Source organism: Oculina patagonica, chromosome 2 (genome assembly GCF_052425735.1).
Source record: "Oculina patagonica isolate OP01 chromosome 2, crgOcupat, whole genome shotgun sequence".
Classification (NCBI taxonomy): domain Eukaryota; kingdom Metazoa; phylum Cnidaria; class Anthozoa; order Scleractinia; family Oculinidae; genus Oculina; species Oculina patagonica.
Genome location: NC_135759.1, coordinates 38787869 through 38801777, shown reverse-complemented (window position 1 = coordinate 38801777; position 13909 = coordinate 38787869). Strand labels below are relative to the sequence as shown.

Sequence of the window (13909 nt, the reverse complement as noted above, 5' to 3'; positions counted from 1 at the left end):
ACAAGTACTTTACCGGTTTAACGAAATCAGAGAATGAATCAATTCCTGCTTGTTACGAAACTTTATTTTCTGTAAGCACAGAAGCTTGACTGACAGAGGGTAATGACGGTGATAGTAGGGGTGTTATCCAGGAGATAATATTAAATATTTACCTTCGAATCTCAAATCTCTTTGTCCGCAGCCCAAGAATATAATGTAACTGACTTAGTGATTTAAGTATACATTTTAAGTGAATGTACATTGTACAAGACTCGCCTCTTCGTTCGTTCGTTAGTTCTACTGCAGGTAATAATATTTTCTTTTCTTTTAGAGCTAAGGAACCGCTCCTTCAGCTCTCGTACCCACCATTTTAACGAGGATTTGTAAAGTAGAATATTTGTTTTTCGATTCGTATAATACTTCGCCAGAATAGTGTACTCGGCGTGATTGTAATGTCGTTTCGACGAAAAAGTATTCTTTGACAAATGACAAATAGGTCAAATGGAGCTTTTCAGTAAAAGGCCCTTTACACTAAATCAACTGCAATTTTTAAAGGCAGCCAAAATTTCTGATCCTTTTTTTCCTACGTATTAAGTTTCGCTTTTGGGAAAATCCCGAAGAAACACCCGAAAAGTGATCACGTAAGAATTACATCAATCAACTGAACACGTCATGTTTCTTTTTGGTGCTTAGCGACGTCAGATACGAAATTAATTTGGTAGTGGTACAGATGTACTTATGTTGCTCATTTTAGATACGTTTAGCATTTGATGATACTGTCAGCATTTTCTTAATGCTTCTTAGCGGGACTGATGCCACCTGTCCTGTACCAAAGCCCAAAGCCGACCTAACTTTCTGCAAACAAGAAAGACAAGTTTGTTTGTCAGGGGTTAGTGTGCATTTATTTTGTTACGCGACATAGTGTGCCTATTTTCTTGGTTATACTTAAAAACCGCATGCGATAACATTTTGTGGCTATCGAAGGGGGGGGGGGGGGGGGTCCTTTTTAACTAACATTTTGTTGCTAAGAAAAGTTTCTAACTTTCATATTTTGGAAACCAGACCTCCCACGGATAAGCGTTTTTCACAAGTTTGCTCTAATTGTAGAGTCCTCGAGAGAATTTGAAGTCAGTACTCTATTGGAGTCCTTTAAGAGTTTCAATCACGGCCATATTTGAGGAGTCACGTGACCAGAATAGTAAAAACCCCTAAAACTACAACGGCATATGCTTCTGAAGGTTAAAATCAGTGCCAATAGATTAAGAACGTAATGCTTAATGCTACGCATGGTGTTTATGAAATTTGCATTATTATAAAAGTTGTGACTTCTTCATTAGCGATCCTTCTTTACGTGCAAACGGTAATTCCATGCGTAGGATTATAAAGAAGGCTATGCTATCTCTGATTTTCCAAACAATCAGAACTCTACTCTCCTTTCTCCAAGTTTCAGGGGTTATAAATTCTAACGTGAGATTTGGGACTGGCACTAGTTAGGAGTGCGTGCAATGTTAACTTTTTCAAACCAGATGTCCCGCAAAGATAACAATTCATCATTTAACATTACAAAACTCTCCAAAATGGTTTACCATCAAAATCCATCTTCAGTAGTTCCTTAGCAACTGCTCTAAATCTGTAGTTAAGAAGGACCCGGCCCCTTAACTTGTGCCATTCTAGCATTTTTATAGATTAGCAATTAGAATTCTTGCAAAAAACTGTCTTTCAACAAAAAAGTTATCCCGAAAAAATCTCAACTCATTCCACGCGTTCTTTTGTATTTCAGTCATTTTTATTTCGGATTCATTAGAGAAACAATCAACTCAGTTAAATAAATACGGCAAAACTGAAAATTATTTAAAGTGGTTTTCTTACATAGTCACCATCTAATTTGATAACATGCACACGAGCAAGAATCCACAACTCAATAATTTGCACGCGTGTGTATTTATTATCTGGTATCAGCATTTCGTCATCGTGCGAAGCATTTAAGCTCAGAGCAATTCAGGAAATGCTTTTTTCTCAAGCTAAAGAAAAAGTTTTTTACTGTCAGAACAATACTCGAAGTAACACTCACTTCAATATCAGACCTATAATTTGTTTTTCCTTAAACAAAAAAAAAATTCCTTTTACCCTCACTTCTGTGTTTTAAATAGACACGAAAAGACTGGAGGCTAGCTCAAAAGTCTAACGGTTCATTAAGCCTCCAGGGTCATACATAGCTAAGCTTTCAAATAATTACTAAAATAACTGTAATATCTAGCCATAAATATATATTTTTTGTATTCTCTTACAATATCTTGAACAAGAATAACGTGCGGATCACCAGTTTAAATATATACTCATTGCATATATTTTAAGGAAGAAAAAGCTTTCTTATTTAGTCACAAAAAGTGACAAAAGAAGCGGCCTCAAAGAGTTTTATCTGAGACTAGAAAATAAGCAGCACACAGCGGTCACAGCGCACGTGCGCAATTCCCGCCAAAATTCTCCATACAGTCTTAAATTTTCCGAAAGCTTTCGCTTTAAGCCAAAAGTTGACGCCGTCCCTGAAGAGGTAAGGTTTATACTCAGCTTATGGATGGGAAATTTGATAATTGATCTCCACTGAGTTTCCCAGCTTGAAATTTTCTTTCACCGTACTATTTCTATAACAATTTCTTACAGAAGTTTGCACACTTTCGAGTCAAAGTTCGAGGGGGCGAAGACCGGACGTGACGTCATTTTTTGCGTTTGACCGCTGTGAAGCAGCTAGTGCGATAAACGCTACAAAGTTTGATCATGAATAACATGCGGATGCACAAGTTTGAATATATACTCATTGCATGTATTTTAATGAAGAAAAAGCTTTCTTATTTTCTTAGGAATGTAGTGGTTCCATTTGCCTCAAGCCCGGTTTGTTGGAGTGCCAGTGTAAACAGGAGGATCACCTCTGCGATGTGTGCTGCAAAGACGGAGAAAACGGTGAATGCAAACCAGCGGAAAACATCAACAGCATGAAGAACGTTTATACGGACAACTTTTTACCGAGACTGTTTCCTGGCGCGCCGTGTGACGACTACAATGGATACTGTGATATGTTCCTCAAGTGTCGTCCGGTTACACCTGATGAACCCGATGGTTCATCCACCAAGAGTAAGTTTATATGAAAACAAGAAGCTTGAGAAGCTTAAGAAGCTTAAAATCGGGCGCTTAATAATTAGCTATTTGTTTTGACTTGAAAGGCAAGGTACAGTACAGTAAAAATCACTGGAAAAACAGCTACTTAAACCTATTCAGGCCGGGGGGGGGGGGGGGGGCTTTTGTGGCCCGCGCTGACTTTGGACGCTTATAACTTTTTCAAGATTCAACCAAACGCTGCCAAACTTTGCGCGTTTATCTAAAATTTATCTCGCAATAATTTGGTAGGATTACAGTCAAACCGGATGTTCTTTTGATGGGAACTTTGCAATGTTGCGGCGCAATGTTTCAATATTGATTGACAGTTTGCTCGTCGCAACTTGCAACTTTCAATTTAAATTTGCCTGAGCAAGTTGGAAACATAATAATTCCTCCATTGTATCAAAGAAGGATGAAATAATTGTCCTAAGGTCGACTGCTTATCAACAGACTGTGATAAATTAGCGACAGGCATAGTTGAAATCGCCAAACTTGAAATTGCGCTTAAAAATTCAAATTTGCTCCGCAAGTTACGGCTTACGTTTGTAATTTAGAAGCGTAATTCCTAACTTAGCAATGTAAGCTAAGCCTGTCGCTTATTTCTCGCATTCTGTTGATGAACAGTCGAATAAGGGGAAATAATTTTCTGTTTCTTTGAAACAAAGGTGGTACAACCTCGTTTTATACGGCAAAATTGAAATTTGCAAGTTGCGACGAGCAAACTGTCAATCAACATTGGAACATTGCGCCGCAACATTGCAAAGTTCCCATCAAAAGAACATCCGGTTTGACTGTAGTTATTGTGCCAGTAACTTGTAACTATGGCAACGTCAATTTGACAGGCTTGTTTTCCCAAATTTGAATTGTTCGTGTTTCTATTTTAATAATGAAAATCTGGAATGTTTTCAAGATTGCATTATTACTTAATGACATAATGGTCTCAATTTATAAAAATTTATTTCGCACAATACAAATAAACGATTGAACTAGACGTCTAGAAAATATAAATTTGTAACACTTAGCAAAGTGCAGCCTTTTCGCAATACTTAACAAGTCCGCGTTTTACTAGTCCGCGTTTTACTAGTCCTCCTTTTACAAGTCCGCGTTTTACCTGAGTCGCGTTTTACTAGTCCGCGTTTTACAAGTCCGCGTTTTACTAGTCCGCGTTATACTAGTCCGCGTTTTACAAGTCCGCGTTTTACTAGTCCGCGTTTTACTAGTCCAGTCCAGTCCTCGAAATACAGTATCCCAAAACTCCCCGCCCTCTAAAGATAAGTCCTTGACGGTTCTTGTCGTTTTTCGGTGCCTATTCATCTTCGGCATCTTTCTCATCCACCTCTCGTTCTGTCCTGTGTCTGTCATCACACGAAAGAAAAGCTGATTCTCAAAAAATCTGCCACAAAAGGAAATTGACAAAAACAATATGAAAACCATATATCGAAAGTTTCTTATTCTAAAATTTTATCATACGTCTTAATTCAGAGCTACAAAGAAGTTCCTCCTTTTGAGTTATTGATACTGTTCTTTCCGTGATATTATGCATCCAATCCGCGATAAAATTTAATTACAACAAAATCCAAGTTCTCATTTTGAAGTCCATTTTTTTTTTCAGTTGATACCTTTATCCAACTTGTGAAAAATTCCATTCAAGTTCCTATTTATACTGTACATTCCCAATGTTTTGCTCAGGTCTTCAGAAGCGTCTTACTAACCAAATCTAAAATAATTCCAAAACATGCTGTACAAACATTCTACTCTTTGTGACAAACGACTTGACGACCAATTGTTCAGAAATGAAAATCGACACGGTTCTTCCTAAATAAAAAAAAAGTTTTACGGCGGAGTCAGGCTCAAAAAATATACCGCAAGATCACACCCCCATTCATAGTCAGAAACCAGCAAACCATCTAGTTTGCTAAAAAAAACACTGCGTGACATCAATGACGTTACCTTTTTCATTTACAAAAATAACTTTAACTTGTCAAAGTAAGTGCAATTTCACAATGGTGAATATCAGTACAGTATGGGGCCCAGTTCTCGGCCGGGTCCAGTTCTCGGCCACTTTGTGTTTAACGCGTTTTTTCACACTCCAGTTGAATTAAAAGAAAAAGGTATTTCCTTCAAACGATAGACTGATTCATGTGCTTTAAGTATCTTGAGTTTGATCGTTCAATTCGATATAGAAAGCTCACACGTCGAGTTTACGCGGAGGTAGGTGAATTTGCATTCCCGAAAAATTTGTTTGTTTACGGCTCCTTAAAATTCATGGATGTAGTTAAATTCGTATTTTATCCAAAAGCCCCCACCATACGAGCTAATTTTTGGCATGTGAAACGTAGAATAATTCAGCTTTCTGCTTTAGTTAACTTTTCGTTGAACCGTTGTATTTTTTGGTCTTAATTTACTTCGAAATTTTTTTCTTGCGACGTTTGCGTATTTGCCAGTTCTCGGCCACCCTGCTCGCTATCACAGCTTAGCGCTTGGTTTTTAATATAATTTCATCTGCTGCTGCCAGAATGAAAGAAATAAATGTTTTAAAAATAAAGTTCAATCTTATCTCTAAGTTTTGAGCTGACTCTTGTCTTGTCTATTATTTCTACAACACCTAAATCTTTCAAGACCTTTTCACTGCAAAATAAACCATCTAAATGCACGGGTCACACAATGCGGTTTTGCCAGAACCTGCACATAGGCAACTAGGCGCGTTAAAATCCTTCTTTTCTAAAGTAAAACAAAGCCTCATAAAAATAATTTGGGATCGATATAACATAAATAGGTTTACAGAGTGATTTTATGACTGTGAAAATTAATTGAGCATTTTTTTTTACAGATAATTACGCACAAGCTTTTTAGTGGCCGAGAACTGGGCCAAGGTGGCCGAGAACTGGGCCCACAAATGGGCAAACAACAGGTCTCTCAATGTTTTAAAAGTTTTTTAGCCGACAAATCTGGCTTAACAGTTCAATGAATTGTCTAACTGAAAGTAAAAGCACAGGTTTACCATCCTATGTTTGTCAGGTTACTGCATGCCCATATGAATATTCAATTCTTCACTAATTGTTATTTTTAATATTTTTAAATTTTACAACTTGTATTTGTGATAAAATGAAGCAAAAATATTTTGGCATTGTTTAGGTTTGTTTTTATGCCGTTTTCTTGGCGATTTGAAGCACGTAAGAGCAGTTCTAGGAGTTTAAGTTTTCGACTCGTGTACAGAAAACAAATATTTACACAAGGCATGCAACTTCGACAACGAAGAATCGGATACCGCCTCTGGAATGTAGCCGAAAAACATTTTTTTCTAAACTCGCTTTCATAGGAGATCTCGGTCCTCGAAGAAACAGTCTTCGAACTATAGTCTGGCCTCATTTGAGTGCAATCAGTTTGCGCCGTTGTTCTTTTAAACTACAGTCAACTCCCGCCTTGCGGACACCCCGTTATTGCGGACACTTGCTATAAAATAGTGTCCACAATTAGTTTTGTTTAAGCTAAATACCTCAGACACTTTAATAAAGTATTCCATTACGGACAAAATTTAAATCATGCCAAATCACTGGCGAAAGTGGTTTGACTGGAAATGACTCCCGTTATTACGGACTCTCGCTATAACAGACACAAAACGGCGCCCCGAGCGCCCCGAGCGCCCCGAGCGTGTCCGCTATAACGAGAGTTGACTGTAGCTGGAATATCAAATGAGGTCGTAAATTTGCCGATTTACGATGATCTGTACCACCTACTTGAACAACTTTTATCGGGCTGCTGGCCTTTTCTTGTTCTGCCTCCGGTTCCGTGCTGGGTGTTTCATCTGGCACCAGAGTTGTTTCATCCGGACTCGGTGATGGTTCCTCATACTGCTTTACATGGGTTGTGTTTCGCATACTTTGAACGCCTTCTGATCATGATGATTCAATAACAACACTGTTCCCACTTTTAGTAATAAAATCGTTGGGCTCAGGAGCAAACGGTGTCGAGAACTTGTTTCTCCGCTCTTGTCTTACCAAAACTTTGTCGCCTAGAGTAAGGTCTGATTCCAACCTCGTTCCCAGGTCTGATTCCTGGGGATTCCTCCTCTTGTCTGCATACTGGTTTGCCTTTGCTTTCATTTCACCATCTCTGTCTCGCATCTCACTCGCTATGCACTCATCTCTTAGTTCTGGTAGCTTAGTACGCATCTTCCTGCCAAACAGAAGTTCTGCTGGACTCACGCCTGTGGTGGTATGAGGGGTTGATCTATATGCTACCAAATACTTGCGCAATTCCTTCCTCCATTCTTTTCCTTTGGCTGGACTCACGCCTGTGGTGGTATGAGGGGTTGATCTATATGCTACCAAATACTTGCGCAATTCTTTCCTCCATTCTTTTTCTTTGGCTTGAGCTATTCTCATTCTCTTAAGCAGGGACTTGTTTTGTCTTTCTACTTCTCCATTTGCTTGCGGCCACAATGGAGTGGTCTTCCTGTGCTCTGTGCCCTGGTCCTTTAAGTACTGCTCAAAGGTGTCTAAACTGAACTGTGGTCCGTTGTCGCTTCAAAGGTAATCCATGGGTGGTGAAGATTTTCTCCAAACATTCTATGACCTTCTCGGACGTTGTAGAGCGCATGATATCCACTCCATAATATCTGCTGAAGTAATCTACAACAGCTATAACTGTAAGAGTTTCCTGAAGGTAACAGGCCTAACAGGTCGATGGCCAGACCTTGCCATGGGCCACTTGGTAACGGGGTTGACTTTATTGGTTCCGGGTTGGATGGACTGCTTACAAGCTGACAACCATGACAGGTCTTGCAAAATCTTTCAGCTTCTCTGTAAATTTCTGGCCACCATACTTTTGACCGCAATCTCTGCTTCATGCTGACAATTCCTGGATGTCCATCATGGGCCAGGGAGAGTACTTGAGGTTTCAACGTGCTTGGTATGACAATCCTGGTATCCCGAAGGATCAACTTTCGAATCACACACAGATCATTGCATACTGGTATGTACTGCTTATGCTGGTCACCTTTCCAGTTTCCTTTCTTTATGCACTGACCCAATTCAACAAATTCTCTGTCTTCCGATGAGGCTTCTTCAATTTCACGTGTTGACATCGCTCGAGGAGTAGCTGTCACTGCGACAAACCTAACAAACTCATCTGAGACTTTGTGTGCTAATGAAGATTCTGCCTGCTTGTTTTCTTGAAGTAAACGCGATAATGGATCAGCAATGTTCTGCTCTCCAGGCAATTACTTAACTTGTGTGGCTATAATCGCAGAATCCACCGTTCGATTCGTGCACACGGCTTCGATCTGCTGGAGTAGATTTTTTTTCCAGTGGCTTGTGATCTGTGTACAGTTCGAACTCAATGCCGTACAGGTACCTATGGAAACGTTCGCATGCCCAAACGACTGCCAAGGCTTCCTTCTCAGTCTGGAGGTAACGCTGTTCCACATCACTTAGACTCTTGCTTGCTTTCTGCCTTGCTGCTCTTGGATGAGGATTGCGCCGAGGCCTACTGGGCTTACGTCCGCTATGATCAGTGTCTTGACATCTTTGTCAAAATAACCAAAGGTTTCTGCACTTGATAGGCACCTCTTCAGCTCATTGAATGCCTTCCTCTACTCATCTCCAAACTCGAAACGAACACCTTTCTTAATGGTTAGTCTGCGCAACGGTTCAGCAACTGTGGCAAAGTCTGGGATAAATTGAGCATTGTAGTTTGCCAGTCCCAGGAAACTTCTGACTTCAGAGGCACTATGTGGTTCTCTTGCATCAACAATGGCTTTCACTTTGTCTTTGGCTGGACCAATACCATTATTGGTTAGCACTAGCCCCATGAACACCATTTGGGTCATGTGAAATCTGCACTTCTCTGCATTTAACGTTAGATTATTTTCTTTCAGCCTCTCCAGAACTCGCTTCAATCTCTTGTCGTGTTTCCAGGGATGGTGGAGCCGGGGGGGGGGGGGTTGGGGTTGGGGGGGGGCTGAGGATTTAGCCCCCTCACTTTTTCCAAAAAATAAAGACTTACTAAGAGAAGAGTCTCTTAAGCTCCCCTACTTCAAGTCACTAGTCAGCCCCCCCCCCCCCCCCCCCCCCACCTGGAAAAATGTTCCGGAATCTGGATGAAGTTCCAACTGATGATAACCCCACCTCAGGTCAAGTTTACTGAACACGGTGCTTTTGTTAAGGTTTTGGAGCACTTCATCTACAGTAGGTATGGGGTAGCGTTCCCTGATGATGGCTTCATTGGCCCTTCGCATGTCTACACAGAAACGTATTTCATCATTCTGCTTTGGTACCACTACAACTAGACTAACCCATGGGGTCGGGCCCTCTACTGGGTAAATTATGTCCATAGCTACAAGTTCTTCAATTTTCTCTTTAACCTTGTCTCGTAGACTAAATGGAGTGCGCCTGACTGGTTGCGCCACGGGAGGTACGTTTGGAATGGATCCACATGCAACTTAATTTGGTAATCTTTCAACTTTCCCACACCTTCAAAGATTTCTTTGTAATCAGACATGCTTGTTTCCTTCAATGTCACCGAATAAAGTGGGATGTAGTGCTGTCCCTTTTCCATCAATAACATCAAATTCAGCTTCTGCTTCATTTTGACCTGCTTTTACTGATGCTGAGAACGTTCCAAGAACTTTCAGTGGCTGGGCACTGCCATACGCATAAGGCTTCTTATCACTCTTCTTAGACACACACTTAATCTTTTCTTGCTTCAACATAGCAACTAGTTACAACTCCGCGCACAGTCACACCCGTGTCGGCCAACGTTTCGAATATTTCTTCGACTTCTTCACCGGCTGAGTGAAGAAGTAAATCTCTCCTCTGGACCTTGTTATCATCTTTGTCCGCTTGGATGATGAGGCCCTTGCTGTCGCCGTACAATGCAACACTTTTGATCCATCGTTGCCAACGCCTTCCAACGCTCGAAGGATCGCCATGCGGATCGAACGGTTTCACGCTGGAGAGGTCATCTATCTTTATTGATGCCATGGCTCGATCGGTTGGGACTTAAACTTGATCCTCGTCGCCAGATGTCGTGTTCCAACGTCGTATTCAAACCGATGAAACTGGATTATTGCAAGCAAAGAATATGCACTCGAATCAAATCCGCCATGCTTTAATAAATACATCGTGTACGGTACACCGAAATATACTTCACGGACACTACAATTATGAAGCAGAAAAAGGCTTATTTAGCTGACCACGGTTATGGGTATACCTATATAGGTGATAGTTCCTAAACTAAGTTTGCTAACGGTATGTTTTTTATGTCATTGTAGGCTCTGGTGTGCCAAGGCTGACTCCAGCTGTCTCGATTGTGGCTGCTACAATTTTATTTTCTATCATGCGCTAAGCAATTCCACGGTTGGCTAGTCGTTCATAACATAATACACTAATTAAAATTATTCACTGTTTTCCGGGATCTTTTCCGAGGTTAAGAATATTTAAAATTCAACGTTTCGATCAGTTTCACTGATCTTCTTCAGGCGGTTGTTAAAAATGACAATATGGCGGATTGTTTCTCATGTTCAGCTTGGTAACCGCGCCAATAAATCGTGACTATTATGCGACGTATGTGAAAAAAGGCGGGAAAATGTAACGAGGTCTGTCAAGTAATTTTACTTCACTGGCTATTATAGTCTCTCTCACGATCGAAGAAGGATACGTCGTATAATAGTCACGATTTATTGGCGCGGTTACCAAGCTGAACATGAGAAACAATCCGCCATATTGTCATTTTTAACAACCGCCTGAAGAAGATCAGTGAAACTGATCGAAACGTTGAATTTTAAATATTCTTAACCTCGGAAAAGATCCTGGAAAACAGTGAATAATTTTAATTTCTTAAGATGAGATCTAGAGGTGAAAGTTTCAGAAATAGGATAATACACTAAGTCGACCATCATATATAGTCCATGTAGTGTATTATTATTGTCGATCATTTTCCCCCCAAAGCTTCTAAATTTAAGTTAGCCTGCGTTGCAGACGTTTCGGCTGGATGAATATGTTTCGCATTGTTTATAGCCGCCATCTTGGATTCTAGAGCGCAGGGGAGGGCAGCGTTTGAGCTCAAGAAGTTGTAACTTTTGGCATAGGCCGCTGATAAATATCTTAATCGTATCTATAACAAAATTCTCGTTTTTGATTGGTTCTGCGCGCGCCTATTTGTCGCGTAATCGGCGCGCGATCACGTGGGTGTCCAATTACAGGTATCCAATTTGAGCAACTTCAAATTGGATACCTGTAATTGGACACCTACGCCATCCGCGCGTCAATCATGCGCATTTCAATGGGTTTTTTCTTGCTGTTTTCTAACTTTTTGTGCAACCAACTGAATTTACCTTTGACTTTTCCTCACAGAAAAGGTTCCTAAAGACTTCCTAACCTCGAATTTTGTTATTGACACGATTAATTAGTAATTGGAACTCGTGTCGTACAATTCAGAGAGTAATCGTGCTCGTAATTTCAAATCGGCCTCGCGCTGCGCGCTCGGCCGATTTCGAAATTACTCGCCCGATTACTCCCTGAATTGTACTCCACTCAGTCCAATTACTATTACTTATAATATAAACACCAATGAAATACTAGGTGGGCTTTTTTGCGCGAAAACATCATATCTTTCCCCTTGAGAATAATATGTTATCTTCACACGTGAGAAGATCACCGTTCATATGGTTACATAATAAATCGCGCCTTTCGCTACAAAAAAATATTAAAGTGAAATGGTTTGGTATTTTTTTTTTAATTTTAATTTTTTTTATTATTGCAAAACACATACAGAACGTTCTTACAAGGTGACATGTTCACTACTAATTACTTACTACACAAGGCTTTACTAATTACTTACTATACAAAGCTTACTCTACTTACAGTACAATACACTGCTTACACTACTTACATGACAATTAAATTGTTTACAACACACTACTTACAATACAATACTCAATTTCTTAAAATTTAATATTTATACTTATAACAGCGCAATACAATTTATTTCTTTTAATACATTTACAAAAAAAACTACCAACTACTTTTGGCTTATTAAAGATAAATTAGAATGAAAATGGTAACTTATAAAAACTAGATCAAATTGCGCCATTTTTTTTCTTACCGACATTTTGTTCAAAAATCTGGTTTGGTATTTCATTGGTGTTAATACAATAAATAGAACGTTACATGGTCTCGTGGAGATACAAAATGTTTCTTTTCTTCTTCTTTTTCAAAATGTCGAAAAATATTTCACGAGTGAGCGCAGCGAACTCGTGAAATATTTTTCAACACTCGAAGAGAAACTTCGTATCTCCGCGCGACCATGTAATATCCTCTATAAATTCTCATGTATTAAGTAGTTGGTTACTAAGGAAAAACTACATGGGACTAAAGTGTATCCAACGCCGGGGGCTTATCAGGGATTTCCGTAGAATGGGATGCTGATCTCTCAACATTTATTCAGGTTAAATTGCCTTCACATCGGTAAATTTACTGTAGTTCATGTTATTTAGGCTGTTTTTCGCATACAGTCACATATTGTACATCCCCATTGGGAAGCTACAGAATATTAAATTTTATTGACAGTTTTAGATGTGCAGCTTGCAACTAAAGAAGGCAAACATGGAAAAATCGTTACAAATAGGTTACTGATCATGATTAGAAAACAAAACTACGGTCAAGTAGTTGTTAGGCAAAATGAAAAGGAGTCACAGTCAAAAGCATGCCATATGTAGCGAAAGCTACTAACTTTAGTTTAAAGATATGTACCTTGACCCAACGATTTCTCAATAAACAGTGATTACTACTATTCACTCACGAAAAGTACTTAGATATGGCTTTACATGATTTGGGATACCTGAGTCCATAGACCGTTTCAAAAATGGCCGCCATTGTCATCTCCTGTCTGCAGAGGTTTCTTAAAACACTAGTGGCTGCACTTAAGAAAATGCAAGAAATAATATAATTTCCTAAGACGTTTGGTCGTTTTTAGTGTAAAAGTTGCGACTTAAAGAAGTCTTCCTGGACATGTTTCAAGGTAATAAATTTCTAAGGAAAATGTCGTGCTGCATCGGCGGGCAAGTGAAACACTTAGTGATTATCAACAGGAAGTCGTTAAAGGTAAATAAACCGCTGTTGCGAATTTTGAAAAGCCGACGTTTCTAGCGTTAGCCCTTCGTCGGGGTAACGACGCTGGAAACGTCAGTTTATCAAAATTCGCTACAGTGGCTTATTTACCAAATACCTGGACAGCTACTTAGCTTCGTTTTCATCTATGTCCCTTCAATTTTGTAATAAATAGAAATGTTGTTTTCATCTTTTCTTAATCTTTAACGCAATATAATTATTTCTGTGACCAACGTTTCCTCTGGGTAAAAAAATTGGAAGCCATTTTTGGAACTGGTCTATGGACTGCTAGTTAAGGCTTACGTCTTTTACAGTTTTAGAAGATGAAGCGTGCTACTTCATCAGTGCCGATGCATTGCTGATATACCGGAGCATGCTATATCATATAGCATGCTCCTCTAATAATCAGATACTTCTATTCTCAAAAGGCGAATAGAAAAGTTTTTTTTATATTGAATTCCTGCATGATAAATTTCAGGATTTACCCTTTACAAAAAATTCGTCAGCGCCATTTTTACTTCTGGATGGAATGAAACAGACATTCACATTGTCCTTCTTAATGTAGTTCTTGTTATAAGTATCTGGATGGAATGAAACGGACATTCACATTGTCCTTCTTAATGTAGTTCTTGTTATAAGTATCTTCTTGTTTAAAAACAAACATCGCT

The 13909-nt window shown here is 39.4% G+C and overlaps 1 protein-coding gene across 1 annotated transcript in view; it reads left to right on the top strand.

Annotated features, from left to right (window-relative positions):
• The window catches only part of LOC144644646 (disintegrin and metalloproteinase domain-containing protein 10-like), a 35902-nt gene extending 25386 nt beyond the window's left edge, over positions 1 to 10516 (top strand). Inside the window, exons 12-14 of the mRNA XM_078504177.1 lie at positions 784 to 868; positions 2838 to 3108; positions 10406 to 10516. Coding sequence (XP_078360303.1) covers positions 784 to 868; positions 2838 to 3108; positions 10406 to 10479 — 430 coding nt within the window. The 3' untranslated portion in view covers positions 10480 to 10516. The remainder of the gene's footprint in view (positions 1 to 783; positions 869 to 2837; positions 3109 to 10405) is intronic.
• The last annotated feature ends 3393 nt before the right edge of the window (positions 10517 to 13909 follow it).